The sequence below is a fragment of the Asterias amurensis genome, chromosome 9, assembly GCF_032118995.1.
Source record: "Asterias amurensis chromosome 9, ASM3211899v1".
In the NCBI taxonomy this organism is placed as follows: domain Eukaryota; kingdom Metazoa; phylum Echinodermata; class Asteroidea; order Forcipulatida; family Asteriidae; genus Asterias; species Asterias amurensis.
The window spans coordinates 22,329,498-22,351,868 of NC_092656.1; the positions used below are offsets into that span (position 1 = coordinate 22,329,498).

Consider the following 22,371-nt stretch of genomic DNA (forward strand, 5'->3'; position numbering starts at 1 on the left):
TTGAAACTGCTTTTCATGCGTATACTACGAGTGCAGCGAAGAAGCATTTTTGTAATGCTTCTCACATGTACAGCGCTGCCATCCCATAGTGATCACTCTCTGATATCCCATAGTTATCCATCACCGATCCCGTGGATGTGCCTTTCTATTACTTTCAATCTTGGAGAATGAACTGCAGTGGGCGCGAGGCTGTGTGTAGGGGAAATTCCCTACGCCAGCAATATCACCACGTTGTTGGGAAGTTGGGAAAATACTGCAAAGCACATGTATTTACGTAACTTGCACGTGTGTAGTTGTGTTTATGAACGAATCAGAATAAAAATCGCAGCACCAGCTTTTGAGAGATCGCAACTTCCAATCGATTGAAGTACAAACTAAAAGTATTTATTAAATCGGAAACAGTGGTATAAAACAAAACACAAAAATGAAACGTGTTCTGTTTCATGGAATATGGACAATATTTTGGTGAGTTTTCTCGGCGGTTTGTATCAATATTTTATTTGTTTAAAAAAATAATTTCGAGTCGTGTTCATGTTTGTTTTAAGTGCCCATATCCTCCTAACGGTAAAACTGTTACCGCGTTCGATTGAGCCATTTGTATCAAATTATGCTCTGATGATCATCCAGGGCATGGGCACTCGGTATCTCGGCATACTCGGTGCGTGAATCTGATGAATAAAACCGGATGTTAGAGCAACGGGTCGCGTCTACTTTGACCTCTTAAAACCGAAGATAAACCGGATCGGGTTTAACTCTGTGCTGTCTGAACGCAATGGGTTTTTATTTTTACGACCACCCCCCGCTGCTCGTAAAAGTTAGACCGGTTCGGGTCTAAGTTAGCACGCTGTCTGAACATACCCAAGGAAACACTGGATCTTATGGGCTGAGCTTCTCTATGTATAGTCTGTGCATAGAGCAAGGGTCTGAGCATGGAGGTAGAAATGGTCTGAGAAACTCAAATTTATTGAGCATTCAGCTGAGACTCAGCAAGGCATTGCACCATTATATTATTCAAATCTAAACTCACAGGTGGCTTATCAGTTGCAAATTTGTTTGTAGATAAAGACTAAAGAATACCAAAATCCATATGCGATGGAGATAGTTGTCATTTTAAAAGCAAGCTGACCATACTATCTGACCATATTGGATTGCTTGCCAGTGATGTGTACTCATGGGAAAAGGTCACACTGTTGTATAGTTAACAGTTTGACCTTGTGTGGACCTGGCCAAGGTGACCTTTGACATGGATGAAACAAATCACTATGGCAAATATTGCCTGATATCTTGAGTACACAGTAGATAAATCAAATCACTGGCAAGCTCATCAAATAAAGAAGGGGGGAAATCAATGACCAGGTTTTTTGGAAACATCAACCGAGGGTTGTGTTGTTGAAAAAGTGTAAGATTCTAGAGATGTTTAGATGAAGGGGATATTAAGTTTCGAAGGTATTTTTGTTTTATTTAGAAATAATCTCATCTTGTCTTTTTTTGTCTTGTAGAAATCTAAATTAAAGTCTAGTATGCATTTCGGAAAAGACGCTCACTTGGTAATTACCCCCCATTTGAAGGAAATTTTCAAAAACAAGAACAAAGAAAATGCATCATTTCCGTTAAATTGTTGTAGACTTTTTCTTACTCAGAAGGAAATGAGATAATGAAGTTGTTAGTGAAGCGTTCACACAGGTTGGTGGCGCAGTGCGTGTGTGTCTTTTAATTCTGACTTGTGTCTTCAATTGAGCTTGCACTACTAAACACACCAACACTGTTTGCAGACAGTACCCCAAATGCCCTCCCTTATCTTATTATTTAAATATTGTTGTCTTTTTATTTCATTAAATTTGTCTGCTTATCACCAGGCCACCACCACGTGACAAGATTAGAGTAATCGAATCTATAATCTCCTAATAGCGCACAGCCGAGTAAACAGTCCTTTTTTGTTGGGGTTTTATCGCAGGCGTTAAGTAAGAGGTCTCACTGTTTGGTTTGTCAAGTTACCAAGGCTGTGGGTGCTGTTGACTTGGCACTGTGTCAACTAAAGCATTTACTTACCGTAAGGATTAAGGGGGGGGGGATAAATTAGAATTTACAGTAAATTGGCTGGGCTAGTATTTACTTTATATTTATTGTGTCGCATTTTTCATGGACACAGAGGTGGACCATACATAGTACAGTGTATGTGCAAATTAAACATTGAACGGATTGCTGGTTTTTCGTCTGCCTATGATAAATCAACTGCGAATCAAGATTGAACATGATCAATTTAGTTAAATAAGCAGGGATCAATTTCATCCAGCAATTTTGCATAAGCAGGGATCGATTTCATCTAGCAGTTTTGCAGTAGCAAGAAAAAATGTAGACTGAACTTTTTTTGTGGCACTGAATGCTAAACATTGAGTAGCAAATCCTGAATTTTGAGTATCAATCGAAATATTTTGAGTAGCATTTTGATCTGCTACACAAGGGAAATCTTTTACTGATAAGTTAATATTATTTTAAAATCAAAGATTAGAAATTTTAACAGGGGCGCATGACAACTTCATTGCATCAAATCTTGTGAAGAAAAAAAATAATGAAGGGTTGTTGCATTTGAAAAATAAAATTTGGCCTCTCAAAAAAAAAAAAAAATAAAAATCTGTTGATAAAACTAAATCTTTATGGAAGAAGAAACTGCATTTCTAATTCTACCTCCATGGGTGTACAAAGCTCCCTGCATCTGCAGTCTGTGTGTATAAACACTGATTAATGGGTTCCGTTCAAGCTGAAACTTGCCAGAGATTTGATGTTATTGTTAACATAAAGCTAATGGTGGGTGGGCGAAGTAAAACATTCCTCAAAAACTGCAGAGAATTTTGTGTAAGTTTGCAAGTGAAAATTGGTTTTGGAGACCACTTCTTCTGCATGGCCCACTGGGCAACTAACACTGACCGCTATTATGAAATAACATTTGATACTCTCTACTTCTTAACCACAAGAATGTTTCAATTCAATTCAATTTAGTAATGGTTTGTTAAATAACATAACTGGCAGTTAAAAAAAAAACGAATTGCACATGTGAACAGGAATTAATAAGTTCTTAAACATTTTGAACAAATTAATTTTTTTTATACACAAAAAATGAAATCAGACAGACAGAAAACGGTTAAGGACAAAATTGGTCTAACAAAGAGTAGAACAGGCTACCAGTTGATTGATGGAATGATAAAAAATGGATGTATTTTCCAAACAAACGATCAAACAAATTGTCAAGTTCTTGCATGTTTTTAGTTTGATAAATGCCACAGTGTTGGGCAGAAGTGAATGCCCTACCAGTTCCCGCTGGTCACCCACTCAAGTCACACACACCATGTCACACCTTGTTCGTGTACATGCTGGCAATATAATACACTTCTTGCATTGTTCCTGTGTTGTCTGTGAAACTTAAAAGGAAGGTACATGTCCGTTCGATAGTTCAAATAATAATTTGAACACCTAGCTGTGAAACACATACACAATTTTTCCAATCTTAACATATAAACTCTTGTGGTTTATAATTTAAACAATAGAGAGCAGACAGGCAAGCGAGTGCAGCAACGTGGATAATTTTGTTTTTGGCAAAATATTAAAACCTATAAATTTTATTGTGTGTGAGCGAAGTAAAACTCTCCTCACAGAAGAAAAACTGCAGTGAATTTTATGTAAACTTTCAAGTGAAATTGCCTTCTGGAGTCCACTTACGCTTGAAAATAAGCATAAAACTAAACTGATTCGAGAGAATTCTGGTGCCGACCCGTACCTTCACTTTAAGTTATATTATGATAAATCTGGTAGCACCTTGAACCAATTGTTGGGTTATAAATATAATGTGCCATATGTTGATGATATATCCCAGCTAATATTTTGTGGTTTTGGGGTGTTGTACAGGGTGTTGTTCAACAACAGCTATTCCTTCAGGGATCATCTTGGAAAGTGAGTGCTTGCCAAGACAGCACCGATGTTAATTTATAGAATCGAAAGTGTTTCAAACAAACTGCCTCTTGTTTTTGTCAGTAGTTTTGGTTATAATAATTATTAATAACACTCACAACGAAAAAAAAACTTTTTTCTTTGCCTCTGATTAAGCTAGTATACACCTTTGGTAAATACATTTACTATCAAACATTTTTAATGTTTAGTATTTGTTTCTTCATCTGCTTTGAAAATAAAGCAGAGTTCTTGTAAAAGAAATTTTATAAAAACTCTTTGAGGGCCCATCATCTTTAAAAACTATTCTGTTATTAAATTAGAACACTGATAAGGACTATTAAAAGTTGTAGGCTCTTTTCAAAGTCGGCTACTACAGCTTTGGCTGCACCTAGATTTCTGCGTTACTTCTCATGTTTTAAATTGTACATGCTTAGCATAGAGCTAAGCAACAGTTATAACTGTAGCCACCATTTTTGATACAGCCTAATTATCCATTTTGTATCGAGCCTAAAGCTTGGTTCATACTTTCCGCGAATGTCAATGCAATACAAATTTTGACGAAACAGCGGTTTTCACAGTGAATGTTTTGCAGGAGTTGAGCACATTTCAACTGATGCAAATTATTTGTTGCGAAACTTGTGACGCCAAAAAAGCTGCAACCAATAGTCCAAAGTCATTGTTCCCAACCCTCAAAAACAAAGAATCTATTGAATCTTTATTTAAAATTCATTGTCTTGTGGAAGCTTTAAAAAAAGATATTACCAAAGGTGTATCAGGCGTTTAAGAAAAAAATATTTATAATAAACACAGGGAAACTGTATATACTTATGAAATAAAACAGATCGTTTGTTATTTTAAACTGAGACAAATTATTATCTCTTAGTGGCAGTACAGCTTGTTTCAAATGCATAAGTTAATATCCGTACTGTCTTTTTGCCAGTATTAAAACAAATTTACCCTGCTCCTCCGCAAGTTGAGTTTGTCAGTAAAATAAGCACTTAGATAATAGTTCTTTTGAAGTGTTCGGCTAAATATATATTTCAATTGTATTTCTATTATTTATTTTTTTGTCATGTTAGTGTTGTTAGAAAAAGGCATGAATTGGCTTACTGTTGGCATTTTTATTTTATTTATTATTATTATTATTATTATTTTTTTTCATATTTTCCTGTTTTATGAGGTAATTTTGGGACCTTTGCTTTTATTTTCATTTAGATTGTGATTATTTCTACAGTTGTTTGACTTTTCTTTGCACATTTGCGAGGCATTCACATGTGTTTTGAATTTGTTTTTAATTTTTTAGTATGATGTGATAATATTTTGGTGTGATAAATATTATTGCTGTAGGAAGATCATGCAAAAAAAAAGGGTTTTTTGAAATTATTTCTCCTCCTCACTGGGTGTGAGACACACATCCAGTAAATGGTCAGGTTGCCTGACTCCACCCTCTTTTCTATCCTTGCTCTATGCTTTATTTCACCAGTTCTCATGGTAGGGTGACCAGCCTATACCCATCCCTTCCAGTCTCATTTTAAAGATATTGATGGGCATTTCTTCCTCTTTAGTCCGTTTCCGATTTGTTTGCCCTTTGAAAAATTAAAAATAAATTGTGAATATAGCCTGAAATGGCTACTACAGCCTACACTTAGTGTACATGCAGGTTAGCGCTTGCCTTTGATAAAATGTCATACTTTTTTCCTGAAGAACCAAATATCATGCCTCCATTTAAGGGTAGCAAAATCAAGATGGCCGCATTTGATATGGTACATTTTAAAAATTCCATTATTAACCAAGATATTTAATTCAAAGTTATAACTAGTAGCTTCCCATAACGCAGTCTGGTGTTAAGGGAAATTTCCGATACCCTACCAATACCGTCATGTTGCCATCCCCTGATGACCCCAGGAAAATGGGAATCGCAATTTGTTTTGCTTTATATGTAAGGGTACTTGTAGTACCACCACAGTTTCCATAGGTTCCATTATACCACCCAACCACTTTATAGCCTTTTCTGTAAATTATGTGTACACCACTTCCCTTCCTTTTCATAGAGCAAGAGACAACCCCATTAGTTCACCCCTCCCACACCCAACCAATCCTGCTCCCCTCCAACCGTGGCCCCATGTTGTACCATTTACTTTTTCGCTTCTGCTTGTGTGGTGTTCAAATCTGCACTGCTCTTCCCATTCCAGGGTGCTAAATAACTATGTCGCATGGCACCAAAGTGTTTAAGATATCCTTTTGCTTTGTGTGGTGATCTGGCCTTTTTTACCCTTTTCACGCATTGCTGTTCCAATTCCAGGGGAGTGCACCACTAAGGCTTTTTTTGTAAATTTCATTTTGATTTGAATAAAAAGATCTGGTACTTTGACGTGGCTAGTGCATGACTTTAGTTTGAAACTGAGAGTTAAGTAAGTTTTAGGGGAAACTTCCCCGCTGTCATCATCAGCTTGGAGTAGTCTGGTACCTCTTGTCAAATACACATAAATGTTAAATCTCGCATGGACACTGGGCTTCTCACGGGTGACTATTAATAAATTTATGATATTTTGCCTGAAAGTAAGCAAAAACTATACTATTTTTCAAGAGAATTCTGGATGAGAGTATTGCGTACCCGAATCAATTTATGTCAAACTGCTGTTTGGTATTGCGGCTACTGCCGTTGATTTCACCATACTCTTCCTAACTTAAGATAAATCTTAGGACTTAGGACGAGTCCCAACCTTATAATGATAAATCCTAAGATTCATCCTAAGTTAGGGCGAGAACTCGAGATAGGATTAATCCTAGCAGTTTTTTTTAATGGAATCTTCTGCTGGGATTTATTTGACCCATTTTTTGTCCAATTTTGCAGGGAGGCCAGGCGTCACTTCAGCACCCATTACCCCACGCCCACGCCCCTCCAGTCCCAATGCCAGCACACCCAGCCAGCTTAGGAGGTGCGCCCGGAATGATGTCAGGTCATGGGTCGGGGTTGTTGCAGCTGTCTAATGCTATGAACTCGCACCCTCCAATGCCTGTTAAAGATGAAAAGGGTGAGGATGTAACAACAGAATTATGCACAAAATATTTTTATTACTTTTCAAAAATTATGCTCTCTCCTAGCAAACTCCCAATAAGAATCTGGACCCGATTTCATAAGGCCGTATAAACACAAAAATTATAACAGAAAGTGGTTACCAGCCGAATTTCCATTTCATTATGTTATGTTTTTGACTGGTTTCCTGCTCATTTTTGCTAAGCATACACATTTGTTTTCCTCCCACATGAACATTTCTTCTTGGATCCAATTTATCCTGTTTTCAATGAATAATTAATAGATTTTAATAAATTGATAAATAAATATTGTGACTTTGCCTCATTTAATTATTTTGAAAACCCAAATACCCAAAACTGAGATGCTTCATCAGCAAAACACACAATTTCATGATAAGCGTGGCACACAGCAACCAATATCCTATTCTGATTCTTCAATTTGTTTTTCCCTCCCAACATGTGATGTCTCTCTTTCACTGTTGATCAACACCACATGGTTGCTTTGAATTGTCTGGTCGCCCCTTTCTGCCCCCTCCGCTGCCTAAACAGAGAGACAGGTAAGTTCATTTTGAAATGAATCAAATATTTTCTTGTTGTCCTTCTTCCTGATCCAATTTATCAATTTATAAAGAACAGGTGTGTTAAAGGCTATTAGGTCCAAGGACATTACGTACATGGCAAGACTACAAAGAGGTCATTTGTGTATTCAGTTTAAAAGATGCAGCTGGTTTGTTTCATGATTTTAGTTAAATTTTTTGTTTGAACAACGGTGGGATTCAAACCACCGACCTCCGGATTAATGTGCTCGCCATATTAAGCCCAATATTGGCGGTCTCCATTTGATGTTATTTTATCAGCAAAGTTGCGGTCTTAACCGTAAGTCATGATAGAGTACAATAGTACAATTTGTAGTAACACCATGTGCACTGTGCAAGCATGGTGCAAGAAACATCTCTCTTTGTGTGTGCTGCGGTGGCTCTGCAACTCAACGTTTTGATCAGTCATGTTCAGATCATCTTCAGCGAAAACCTTTTTCGCTGTAAACAATTCCAGGACACAGTAGCATCTTGTTAGCAAAGGATTGCATGTAGACTGGAAACTCAACGTTTCGATCAGTATGTTCTAAAGGTCTTCAGCTGAAAACCTGTACACGAGATTTCCTACCGAATTGTACCACTTTCCCATGCAGACTACGCCCCCATTGTCCAGCTGTGACCTGTCCCCATAGGTGCTCCTAACAAGAGGGTGTTAATATTACCCTGGCCTTCCATGTGAATTCACTGTCAACAATTCCAGGACACAGTAGCATGTACTTATCCATGGATTAAAGCTCGGTTGATTTGAGCCAAGGGTCTTAGGCCATGGTTGCCACTCAACTGTCCTCAACCAACCCCCCCCCCTTTCCATCTTTTTCTCCAGTTCCTGTATTTGCATATCCCCTCTGGTACTCTTGCATGTGATAAGATCTTTGGTTCAGAGAGAATTACTTATCTCGGATCATCTCCACTCCTTAGAAAACCTTGGATTATCCTACCCCCCCCCCCTTCATCCGACCCCCTCGGGGGTTATAAATTAACAGATGGGACATGGCGTTAGGATGACTGGGCCTGAATATTAGGAAAGGCTAAATTATTTTTTCTTTGTGCTTTCCAATTTTTGTTTGCTTTTTTTTCCGGTGAATTTAATTTTTGATCTGTTTTTTTTGTGTTGGAAGAAAAAATTTGCATTAAAGTATAATATTTTTTTATTTTTTCTTACCCATTTGATTGTTTTAATCCTGTATAAATGGAGATATATACAATAACACTTACCTGTGGAAATTTCATTTCAAAAGGTGGTAGCATTTGGAAAATATTGCCAAAAATCTAGAGTAGTTATCTTAGCTTGTGAAAAATGTGAAACACAATCTTAAAAACGTTTCACGAGGAAAACATTTTTTGATCAAATTGTTTTTGAATTCCTCTCACTAAAATCAACTGCTTTTGAAGGGGAATGGTTTTGCAAAACCTTTAAAATACCAAGGATGTTTATAATGGTTATCAATTTTTGTGATCACCATAAGTATAGAGACCTACCTTCCCTTAAACAGCCTCTCTTTGCTGCGCAGAAACGACACAAAACTTTTTTTCAAAAAAAGTGACGGCATAATTTCTCAGTTGACTTCAAATGCCTGTGTGAATAATTATAGCGCTGTAATTTAGCAATGGTTATTCATGTATTCATTGAAAAGCTTACTTTCGGTTAAGTGCCATTATTAATATCCACTTGATCTACCTATTGGGGGAAAAAAGAAGAGAACTTCAAGGATACAAAAATGCTTGAAAACATACCGCCACAAAAAAAAACAGTTAAGTTCAATTTACACAAATTTATGCACTCCTAATGGTTTCAATTTAGCTACGGAAATGGAAATAATCTGGCTGTTTTTATTTTATTTTAATTTGTTTGTATATCAAGTTATAAACCACAGGATTGGATACATTTTGAAATGAAAGTGACATTTACTAGGCCTGAAAATGTTTTGCAACCCATACATTTATTGAATTGAAAAATTTGTGTCGGACTCATGCTGGTAAGGTTTGCCCGAAACCGCGTGAATATTTTCCATGTTACTTACAATCAGATCTCAATCAAATCGATGCAGATGAGTACCCAAGCAGGTTAAGCCAATTACATCTTACAACTAAATTAACGTAATTGGAAAATTGCTAATCGGAAGCAGCCTCCACAAGTTTTTTTTTATTTTTATTTTTATTTGTTATTATTCCAAAGTCTCTCAGTCATACATACTAGTTTATCAGACCATCCCATTAACAAAAAAACACAGCACGTTTTATTTTAACTGTACGACGACGCTCCCCATCCCAATGCCTGGCGTATAATACCGTCATTTGGATAATTACGACGAGTGTAGCCTCCCATGCCTGGAGTAGTATCGACTAGACAGCCCGGGCTCCCTCCTGACTAATGTGCTGTTTTTAAAGAAGATTATGAGCTCAGGGAGATGATATGGTGTCAAAACCTGTAAGCAGCTTTGCAACCCCCCCCCCCCCCCCTCCACACCCTGTTCCAAGATAATCAGCTTATGTGCCAACCTGCGCAGACGCCCGATAATGCAAGTTATGAAAAATGTATTAATCTAGGGAGAAGAAGTGGGGGGATGCAGGAATCGGACGGATTGGCTTCAGGGAGGGTTAGTTCGCAAACTCCTGGGAGAGGTTTTTTGTGTGTGTGATGGCGAAGATTTGAAAGACTGCGCCACTCTGGATAATAAGAAATACTTGGGGGGGGGTTCCAATGGGTTGCGACAGATAGTAAGAGATAGGCCCTCTCGGTTTTCTTAGTAATTATTTACCAGGGATATTGCTGGCTAGTATGTTTAATGAGTTTGGTGTATTATTTCTCTCTGCCAGGAAGGTCAAAAGGATTGATTATTGCCCTGGAGTTTGATAATCCGACCACAATGGCTTTTCCTTCTTATTAATTCTTTAGTAGAGACTGAGTTGGGAAGTACATGATGTATTCTTTTTGATGACAGATCGTCAGATCATGGTCAGATGCAGTTCAAATTGTGCCTGCTTATTTAAAGGCCATGTAAACCCCAACTTTTGTTTATCATCCTTCCTTTCTATAAAATTCAGCAGGTCAGGGAATCTTTTTTTATTTATTGTAAAGGTCCATGAGTCTTTTCTTTTTCTGGTCACACTCAGAACCAGCTCAAGGCAAGGTCCCACGAGCCTTGGGGTGGCCCTGGGTGGCTATTTGGTCTGCATCATTGTTTCTGATCTCAAATTGCCCTGGCCTAATGCAGTCAATGACCAGCCTAGGCCAACACATAATTTGATCATGGCTGAAGTGGCAGCCCCCACTAATCGCATTTTCACGCCTGCCTGCACACTCACTGAGGAAGAGGAGCTTCCTGCCCATAATGGCCACCTTTGTACTCATGTGGCTTTCTTTTTCTTGGCAGTGCATAGAAGAGCCTTGCGGCCGAGAAAGAAAGCAGCCCCCCCCTTGTGTTAGTTATGATGATAAATCCTTGCAAGCAATCACCATCATCCAATTTCACATGCTCTGTAGTTGGGCCATTATGCTAAACGTAGTCAGTTCCTTATTCATATGCAAACATACAGAAGGACAGCACACACACTCCTCCATGCTCATGGGTCCTAGCTCTTTACTGACACACACACAGCAGGCGCACCTTTGCCATTACCTGCAATAGGAAAAGCCCCTACTGCTGTAAAAATGCCTGTAATCTGGCTCTTTCAATACACCCAAATCAGATTAGCATTGATTAGCACTGAGATAACCCCTGACTCCATGGTTATGAAACAGTTTATTTACCTTAGCAAGGAGCTTTCTCTCTGCGCTAGCCTCACAGGCACAAACCCACAGTAGTAAGCCAGCTCATTTATATAGGTGACAGTGTTCTTTTCCTGTTTTTATTAGCCCAAGGGTTGTTGGAAAGGGGGGGGGGGTGGTGTGGACTGAGACCATTGAGTAAATATCTCCACACACATGACACACAGCAGTGGCCTAGTTGCATTAGAATGGGTCATTAACATAAGCAATCAAGTCAAGAGCTGTGATAACTCTGTGCATGCTCTGTGGGTTGTTGAGTTTGTAGGATCCCAATTGGGGGGGGGGGGGGCTGGCATTGTAGCTGCTAGACCTGTGGCAGGCAGGATGATAGTTGGGTGCTTGTGTTTCAGACTGTGGCTGGGAAGGCTCATAACAAGTCCCCCCCCTCTGTTTTCTATCATCTTCTTGTGGTTTTGTGAGGTCTCTGAGGTCTGAATGAAAAGTGTTGTTGAGAAATGGAGACACCATGCCAGAGATTGTTTGGCCACAAGGATTGGATGACTTGTTTCTCTGGCTGTCTGAGGCACATTTTCTACACTTTTGTTAGTTTTACAGTTCATGGTGAAAGTAATTCATATAGCATTACCAGTTGTTCTTGTTTCGTGAGGAGGCACATTTCAACACTTCAGATATAGTTTACATTCATGATATAGTTTACATTCATGGTGAAAGTTTAAATCGACCCAACGAGATTTCCAGTTGTTCTGAAAAATGAACATTTAATATGAAAGAATCACAAGAGAGAGTTCTTTTTATTTAACTTATAAGTTGAAAATAATTGTTCTAAATGAGCTTCTTAATAATAATGTAAAAAAAATTAAAATAAAAAATAAAATCAGATTTTATGGAAAGAAAAAGTCACAAGCATTCAAGGATTGGACCTTTCCTTGATTGTCCAGTGAGGTGTTGGAATAGTTCATGTTTTTTCTCGGCATGTGGTGCTCTTTTGTCTAATCCTTCAAATTTAAACATGCTGTGATCTGAGCAGGTTTCCTTCTCCATGCTCTGTGCTTCTTGCGACCGACCAGTTATTCAAAGTTATCTGTTTAAGAATAAATAAAACCGATGTGTTTATTGTCTGCACTTGTTGGCTTGTAGACTTAAAAGCTTTTAAAAGGCCTACCTATTGATTCATGACATTTTCTGTTTGTGGTTTAGCCTGCAGATTTTCGAAAATGTAAATTTTATTTTTTTCAAAAAAGTGCCTATACATTATGAATTATTTTAAGAGGAAACACCGTTTTATTAAGAGTTGGCATCATCTTTACAATGACATCTTTAGAGTTAAAACTAATGGTTCTTTTCAGAACCACCCCAACTCAATTATAGATTATCATAACATGGTGTTACCGCAAACCTTACTATATCGAATTTCCACCATGCAAAGTTTCAAATCCTACTTGACATCATCTTCATTTATACATGTGAATTGTAATTAATAATGCTTTATCATCATCATGATCAGATCTCTTTTTCTGCATAATGATGATTATAATGCCTGTCCCAATGTGTTGTAAAAAGAAAAATTAGAAAGCACCTCCTTCTCTCCTTACCTAATCTTCAAACAGGATGTGATGAATTAAACCATGGAGGTGGATGAAACACAATTTCAGCGTCACTAATTGTCGTTTGATATTTTAGAAACAACCAGCTGTTTCAAAATGAATCACAATTGGAGGTCTGTTTTTGTTGCTGCACACATGAGGGGGTTGAAAATAGATTTTCCATCCAATTAAAAGATGACAATAAAGCACGAGTAGTCATCTTAATGAGCTGTGTTTTACAGCGCCGTATGAAGCCGTACTTGTCTTGAATTCCAAATTGACACGCAATGCATTTCGCTCGGCAGGAATTACAAAAGCTAATTAGGAGCCTAGATCTGAGAGTTGAAATAGTTTTTTTGGCAATGTCAACAGCAGTCTCATTAAGGAATTTGTGTAACACAAAGAAAAATGTTTCAGGTTTCAAAAAAATAGTTCAAGTTGATCAATAAGTGAGTGAATAACTTCGAATCTTCTCCTTTCGTTTGTCTAACCACGGACTCCTTTCGTTTGTGAGATAGGGCTACATTACATCTACCCATGTTTGTTTGTTACATTTTGTTATATAATTCATAAATATGAAAGGGGGCAGTTCACACAAGTTGCAGTTTCTTTTCACACTGTCAGAAGTGTTCTATTACTATACAAACAAACCCCACCCACATTGTATAACCTACACTCAAAGCTAAACAAAATATCAACAATGTTTGCTTTATAAATACATTTTTTTCTTAGGTCTTATCCAAGTTGGCAGCTTGCAGCTACGACTACGGCAGTTGCTATAGGGCTGTTGGACCTCCTATATCTAAGTAGTATTCTAAAATGACTTGATTTAGTGTCAATTTGTATGCCTATTGTAAACCAGTGAAATGGAAATGGAAAGTTTAACTGAAATACTTCAACTCATGATGACGTGGTAATCTAGCCTGGCTGTAGCCACCGTTTCTCCACCATTTCTGAATTTTCTCCATTGGAAAACATAAAATATAAAAAAAATTACACTGAAAATATCCACCAGTAATCTGTCTCACTGTAAGCTTCTACACATTAAACCCAAAACCTCTGCCCCAGGATTATGACCGACCTGAAAAAGAGATCTTTAAACCTATTTCGTTCGCTGGGCAAGCAAAGTAGTACATGGGTCAACATTTACCCCTCCATTCATTCCTGATTACATGTCTCTGCAATATGCAAATGTTAATATAACAGACTAAGTCAACATCTGAATGCGGTGAGTTGCTTTCTCAATGGGGAGTTTTTTTCTCTTTGATAGATGGTTTTGTTTGCGGCGGCGGGTCGTTGATAGCATTCAAGTGGATCAAATGCTACAGCATTCTAAAGAGCTGTACATGTGGACATGATTTTTATTGACAATGCATTTTTTTGACTGGTCGCAGATGGACTGTGAGGGCGCTGTACTCCTTTTATGGTCCTTCAGAACCATACAAAGACCAGTAGACTCTTTGATAGTTTTAGAAAGGAAGGTGAAAATAATTTGTGTTGACAGTGTTTCCGTTTGCAGGGTGCATTTGGGTTTCACTTTCCACTGGAGTTGGAGAGTGTGGCTGTGTGATTGTGGGCTGATCTTTTGTTATTCATTTTGGTAGGCTTTATGATTAATGGACTCTGTAAACCAGAGGTTTTTTTTTAAATTTGCATCAGGGATTAATAGAAGACATATTAATGAGGCCCTATGGAGGCAAGTAGTGTGTATATGTCCCCCATTCTGAGGGTATGAAAACAGCATGTAAATCATTCTATGGGGAGAGAAACAGAGATCTGATGTAGAAAAAAAACCGACCTCAAATGTACCACAGCGCTCTACAAAGGATTATTTGGGCTAATTTGTCAGGAGCTAATGCTTTGAGAAGATAACGTCATTCCGGGCCGTAGATTACCTGCCAGGGGAGTAGATGCTAACTCAATCAAGCCCAGCCCCCATGTGAGAGAGGGGTTCTAAGCTAATTAGTCCCAAGATTAGCCGCGTCATCACTAACTCCCCCAACGTGCCCGCGGGACATATTTATACCTGCGCACATCTTACTGATGCATTTGTATGATATGGCTACGATCAACCTCAAAAAAAAAAAACCAAAAAAACCTTGTCAAAGATGGAATGTTATCTGTTTCATTTTTCCCGCTCTCGTGGCCTCATCGTGCCCGCCAGCTATTTTTTTCGAGGTTGGTTGTTGTTGAAATGCATCGGTAATCTGCGGTTTCGTGACAGAGCATGCTCGCAGTTATATTTTCTGTCTTTACGGTGTTATTCAGTGACCTGCTAGGTGTGGTGATGGCGTTGATAATGTTTCGCAGGATTTGTCCGTGCGGTTTATGGAAAGGTGATTCTTTTGTTGGAAATTTGCTGGTAGTTACGTGTGGCTGACGTGATTGATGTCACTTATTTATTAATCAATTTCCATCATTGTGAAAACTATTATTTTAGCGTTCATTTTTGTCCATTGTTTTATAGCAATGACCAACATACAGTAATAACAACAAGGAACCAAATTTATTTTTGTTTTGCATGCAAAAAAATTGTTTATGGCCTGATGTTTCGACCCTAGCAGAGTCATTTTGCATCGCAGAAATCTTTTTTTTTAAAATGTGAATTTGATGATGAAGTAGTGAACCATTTTTGTAGACCGATATCACAGAGAAGTCTCCATGCGCTTTGAGATGAAAACAAAAGAGAAGTAAAAGTTATTTATGGGGGTGCATTTATTGAAAACATAATTGCTTTACCTTTGCAAAATAAAACAGGGTGTAACTCAAAACAACCACATCTAGCACTATTCATAACGGGTAAAAAGCTGGAAAACCATTACTGCCCATTTCTTTCCCTTCAAACAACCTCTTTAAATTACGAGCTGCGATCTTAAAAATAAAAGCGCCCTGGACTCCATGTATCGAGGGGACCGATTATTTTGGCGGGAGAGAGTGTGTGTGTGTTGTTCCTTAACAGCACAAGCACTTGACCTTCCGTATGACTGTACTTCCCCCATGTACACCCCCAAAGTTGCATTCTCCTGAAGTGATACAGATGTATATAGCCTGAATGATTGATAGAGATAGAGCCCGCACCAAATTAAGTTTCCTCCCTGGATATTACCAGGCTTATCAGCTGTTGCTATGGACTTACAGCTTTGGTGAGAAGGGAGGGGGGGGGGGGGGGTTGGGGGCTCAGGCACAAGAGTGAGGGTTTAAGTGTCTGTCCTGGGTTTTAGCATATGTAGTACTCACTCAAGTTGTGACCTTTTTGTATGAGGGTGACACACTTCTGAGTTAATCTGGCCGAAGTGTTGAAAATTGTCTTTGTTGTTGAAATGGTACAACACAAGAATAAAGTTTATTGTTGGGTATTGAAACGCGTATAATGGGACCATGGAGCTAGATGGGACATGTGTCTCATTGTTTAACTTGAAAGAAGATTATGCCTAATTACTGTAGGTTGCATCATGGAATAATCGGAAGTGGAATTACTGAGGGTGGCAACATTATTTTTGGGGTTCAGCATGCTCCCACCAAGGGACTAGTTAAATATATATTTATACTTAAACACCACTGGAACAATACAGCCTGCTCTTTAAAATCCTAAACATAGATGTAACCATTAATCAGTTATGATACCTTTTGTAGATTAGGTTTTTGGCCATGACATTAATCCCACTCACCAATTAAATTTTCAGCTTCATTATTCATCAAATTTTGAGGGGAAAAAAAAAGTGAAAAATCACAGAGCAATGTTTTCAGAAGAGTTGCGTAAACCTTGAAACCACTTGTTCAAAACAGCCTGCGGTTTAAAATCCAAACCATAGATCTAACCACTGAGCAGTTACATTCCCGCCTTCGGTGGACAAAAACGAAAACACTGTTTGAGACGAGACACAAAGTAACAGACAGCTGGCATGTAGAAGTGTTGACGCATCATCAGACATCGTAAGCACACAGACAATACCCCCCCCCCCACCCCTCAAAAAAGGTAACAATCAAAAGAGCTACAGCCGAAATGAACTCAATTGAAATTTAGGATGACCTCAAATCCAAATGCAAATTCCTGCACGATGAACAGACGTAAAATCTATTTTGATAAATAATTTTTGCAAAAAAAACCTCAAAAAACCCAAAAAACTGTAACTGCACAATAAGAAAGGAAACAAATTATTAAAAAATATTGATAAACATGGTGAGTTGGCTATCATTAATGAACCCTCAACATGACATCTTATAAATATGTATTGAGATGAAATGGTGGCTACTAGCATTATTTAAATGCTGCATCTTAAATTATCTTAAGATGAAAAGCTTCAAGTACATGAGTGCTTTTTCGAAGAAAACTAAACACAACAACAACTCGTAAATGAAATCATTCTATGTTATCAAGTCATCATATAATGTTGTTATTGAAGAGGATAAATAGCGAACGAATGTGAAGTTGGAGAGGCAATACATGCAATACATGCAATACAAAACCCTTGCACTTATTCTTCCAGGCGCGGTAACCTTTATACAAGCTAAACAATACACAGCTTTGGACTTAGATACGATATTTAAACACCCAGTGTCAATATTGGTTCAGGCAAATGGGCCTGGAATTAAACCTGCGTTCTCTAAACATTTGCCTCGCGGATTGGCAAACATATTGGCTGTCTATGGTTGCTGTAGTTGTGTGTGGCGACAGCGCCTCATATTGCAAATTAATTCAGTGACGGGGCAACGTATTAATTTCGGCCATTTTGAATGACTGCCTTCCCGGTAATGAAATGTTTTTTTTTTCTGTTTTTTTTTTTTTTTTCGTCGGGGGCTAATGCACACGTCGATTCAAGAATGCATGTTTATTTGGATGGAGAGTTACTGCAATGATTTGAGCTAGTTCTTCGATAATAAGAATTCAGGAAAATTCACTGAATAAATCTTAACTGAAATCCAAAAGTTTCCCTTGTGATTTTATAACTTGATATTTAGGGATCGCCTTAACATTGTCCATCATCTTTTACTCTGGTCCATATTTCAAAATGAAATAAGGAAGCTTGTCAGCACTGCTAGCCAATCAGACCTCTTGAGGTTAATTTTGATTGGTCTTTAGCCATCGGACCACTGTTAGACAGATAAGAGTGTTGTCATATTGACAAACAGTTGCATCTATTTTCATTTATCAATTGAAATTCACTTTTAACGTTTTGGAAGTGACTATTCAAATTCAAACCTTACATTCTAAAATTGGGTTGTTACAAATGTAATTTCTAACTTGGGGGTATCTTTTTTTTTGGTCTGTGATTATTTTGTATGTCTGACAAAAAAATAGTTTAATTTGGTGATTGGCTTTGGGAATCAGTGTTGAATCGTGTTGTAAGGAAGTTGTGTTTTTGGAACCTTGCCGAGGTTGTTAAGGTTAATTTCAACACGGCAGCTGTTTATTGTTGCTGACAAAGGCCTTTTTTCCGATAACAAAGACAGGTTTTTTCAATCAGCATCTCCTGGTACTTCGATCAATTCAATCATCTCTCTAGGGCTAAGCAGGGCAAGTAAAAAATAACGCCGTAATCTAATAATTTATAATAAATTCTAGCATAAAGTTTCACAAAGGTGTGTAACTAATTCAACTGCACGTTCACTGCCCAGAGCACGACAAGCCTAAATTCAAATTATGCGACAACGATAAATTATGTAAAAACAATGTCAATTACGTCAGGGATCTATTTTGCTTTTATTATTGACACAAGCTTGACACTGTTTGTCCTCTCCTTCCTTCGGATAAAAAAAAAATCTAGATGCAAGCAATTAGTGGAAGGTGAGTTTACCGTGATGATGAGTTCAATTATTTAAAGCCATTTTAACAAAACGAGACAGACAAATCTGTGATTGGTGGTCGTGTTATTGACACAGGGTCCAGCTGTCTGCTCGTCGGCGATGCGTAGAGCTGTTGGCCAATATTGCCTCTTGTTTTGTGGCGGGAATCCTTATATACCGTACTCTGCCCGCCGCTTATTTGCTTTTTGGCACACAAACCCAAGCTCACTTTGGAGTGTTTGCTCTGCCAGCGAGCAGACACGGACCTGTATTTGCCCATGGTCTTATGAGCACGTTGTATTTTATTGAGCGTGTTTTGGCACTCAAGCCACCCCCCCACCTCATTTTTTTCCTCTTCTCTCGTTTTGGCCGTTGACTAAAGGCAGAATAGGTTTAATTGTGTGTTGACAGGACAAATAGAAGGAAGATGGAGGGGCCGCAGACCCTCGTCGTGATGGTTTTTCAATATGATGTTTTGTGGCTAGGTGATTTAGAGCTGTATGGAGCATCCCTGAGTGTTATGGACAAGTGCCTGTGCAAATTTCGTTGGCATTTTCAATTGGGGTGTCGCTACTCCTTCAACATGAACTGCACACAGGCATGGTCGTGTTTGCACGGCGTTAGTCATTGGACGTGTACGCCTGTCAGCGTTTGCCCCCCTGTCGCCATGGCGCAACAGAAGTACACGATCATATTACAGCGGGATGAATTCTGCGAGTGAGAGGCAAGCCGAATGAATATGCGCGGCTGGATTTGGCTGTGGGCACGCTTCCCCTCCGGCTGCGCTGTGTACATAATCCACGGATATTTACTGGTGAATTTTATCAATGCCTCGGAGCGTCTGAATCAAAATGAGTCGCAAGCGGCGACCGGAGTAGAGACTTAATTGGAAAGAGTTGCCGTGGAAGTTCATGTAGGTGCAGGAAAATGCTCTTTAGCTAAGGCTTGGATACCTGTCTCCGTCTCTGAGAATGAATTATTCATAGCAACACAGTCATCGATCATTGTTTCCCTGCCCTTAATAATACCCTGACATTTAACTGCGTCCTGGAACCAGAATTTCTTATTTAAAAGTCAATATAAATGTCCAGTGAAAGCTTTACTTTGAATAATGAGGTAGGTAAAAGGAGGGAGGAAAGGAAACTAAGGGAAATAAATAATAGTTTAAATATCTGTTTCCTTGTAGGAAGCATGCAGTCTCCGAAACCCTGCTATATGAGTGCCCCAATTGTGCTCGGCAGACACAAGGGTTCTTATTTAACTGTCCACATTGTATTCCTGACTATATTTGCTCTTCAAACCAACTTAAGAGGTTCCAGCTCCCCACTTGAATTGAGGGAGGGGGGGGGGGTGAGGATTGCAGCTGTGTCATTCATCTAAGTCCACTCTTCACTATTGACCAAGAAGTAGTCCATAAACACTTCTCACAGACCACCATTCTCTACCATGTTTGTCAGCCCAGTCTTTTGATTTGCAACCTACGTATTATGTGTCGAGTATTTGCTTCGGGTTTTCTTTTCTCTCTTCTATTTTGGGGGATTATTTTGAAGTGGGAGTTTGGTGTGTTTCCCTAGTTCTCCTTAATTTATTCCTGGTGACCTGTTTGCAGTAGGTCTTAAAGCTTTAAATGGAGGGGAATGCTTGGGCAAATTTACCCTGGTGTCCTGCAAGGGGGGTCTAAATAGACTCTGAATAAACAGTTGTTGACAGGTTGGCAAAGCTGCCTTTTGTTACCAGTCATGGCAGGGGACCGGTGTAGAAAAACACTATTGGGGATCAGTACTTTGAGTTTACCAGTGATATATCTCGGGGCCTTGTTGAATTGGGCGGGACTTACAAGCACCCTTCCCTAGAGAGATTCTGGGACATTAGGGAAGGAAACAAGGTTGACAAAAAGAAAGCAGAAATTCTGGGGGGAGAGATCCACATCAAGGGATTGCTTTACTTCTATTATGTATGTCAAGTGGAATTAGGTTATATTGCTCCGTTTGGGATCTGTAATTAGCAGTTCACTGTCGGCTTAATCTGCTAATTGAAAAGACTCGCAGTTGTCACTCAGGGTTTTTTAAGTGCCGTTTTAATTTTGAAGGGAAATATCAAATACTGCTCTAAGTAATGACGGACTTCCACCAGAGGGAAAACAAGCTTGTTTGTTTTTATCAGGGGGATGCCACCAGGGGATTGCAGTAAAGTTTGTGTATTTGTGAGGAGTGTCTCTTTTTTTAAATATTTTAATTGTCAATTTGCTATTAATGGATTCAGGGACGGCGCTCAACAGATCCTGTCTCGTGTCAAATTAATTGGGACTCATCTTTTGGTTATTTGATGTGACAATCCCTTAATTAAAGTCGGGATTCTGAATAGGGCTGTTTAATGGACCACTAATTTCTCTGACCACTAATTAAGTGTGCTGTATTCCACTCTGGTGAACAAAGCAAACTTTGACCAAATTGTGTCAACATTTTCAAACCAAAGCTACTTGGTACAAAGGCATTTAGAAGGTTAGCGAAAGGTATTGGCCATTGTTAGCCTACCTTTTAAATTTTGTTTACATCGGTGACAAGTCCATGGAAATGAGACTAATAAAACTTTCATGTAACAAAATTATTTAAAATCAATTTTTTTTTTTTATTTTTTTTTTTTAGCATAAAACATTTGAAAGTCCATGAAAATGAGACTAAAAAAATCTTTGTTTATAAGAATAATTGCAAATCAAATTGTGATTTAATTTATTTTTAATTTTTAAGATGAGCATGAAATGCAACCTATATAATATGGCCTCTAAATTTAGGATCGATGATTCCAATGTTGTTCTGGTTTCATTATGACTACAACCCAAAACCGTGTTTACCGTAACCATAACTTTGGATATGTGCATTTCTATCAACAGCAGTGTTTACAAGTAGTGTGTTGTACCGGGGTTATGTTCTGTTGCTACCGTGATATAAGAGGAAAGCGTGGGCAGAACAAAACGCCGTAATGTTTAATGAACGAGGAGGGCCTATGTTAAACACAGTGGTGATAGATTATAGATTGTACCTGACAGGTGGTGCTAGTGCATGTGCAATAAGGCACTCTGTGTTTACTTTAAACTACATGAAAAACAAGTCATATATGCATTATGAATAATATGTAGTGAGTTTTGTTGGTGACCGTTTACAAAAGGGTGCACTCCGTGTTTATTTAAACTTCATGAAAAAACAAATCTATCAAATATTCATTCAAGAATAGCATTTGGATTGAGTTATTTTTGGTGTCCGTTGGCACATGTTGAAAGAATGTAAACATAAGTTGAAAGATTTCATAAATATTTGATGTTTCATACATGAACAGACAATCTGTATGCAGTCTTGTTGTGTAGAGAATCTCCCGCAGTGAACAAGACTAACCGTTTTTATTTCTGAAAAACACTTTTCTTATCTAGACGCTTGATTAGGAGTGTGAAGTGTCGTGCTGTGTAGGCCGTGTCACACAAGCCAAAACAGGCAACCAGCTTTTTGGCAATCTCCAAATAGAAAAAAGTCATTCATATTTGAGTTTGCTTGTTATTTTTCTTGGAGATAGTGAGTTGATGAAACGTCTTATGTGCTGCCAAAGTGTTACTTGTGCATACAGTGCAAGTGGTTGCCTCCAATTTGCCTGAAAATGTTCCCAGTGTAAAATGGCCATATCTGGATCTGAATACATTCTTGATGTTTTT

The 22,371-nt window shown here is 38.4% G+C and overlaps 1 protein-coding gene across 1 annotated transcript in view; it reads left to right on the plus strand.

The window, feature by feature from the left end:
- The window catches only part of LOC139942351 (transducin-like enhancer protein 4), a 78,897-nt gene that overhangs the window by 27,800 nt on the left and 28,726 nt on the right, over positions 1 to 22,371 (plus strand). The window contains exons 8-10 of the mRNA XM_071939192.1: positions 3,901 to 3,945; positions 6,797 to 6,977; positions 7,528 to 7,535. Coding sequence (XP_071795293.1) covers positions 3,901 to 3,945; positions 6,797 to 6,977; positions 7,528 to 7,535 — 234 coding nt within the window. The remainder of the gene's footprint in view (positions 1 to 3,900; positions 3,946 to 6,796; positions 6,978 to 7,527; positions 7,536 to 22,371) is intronic.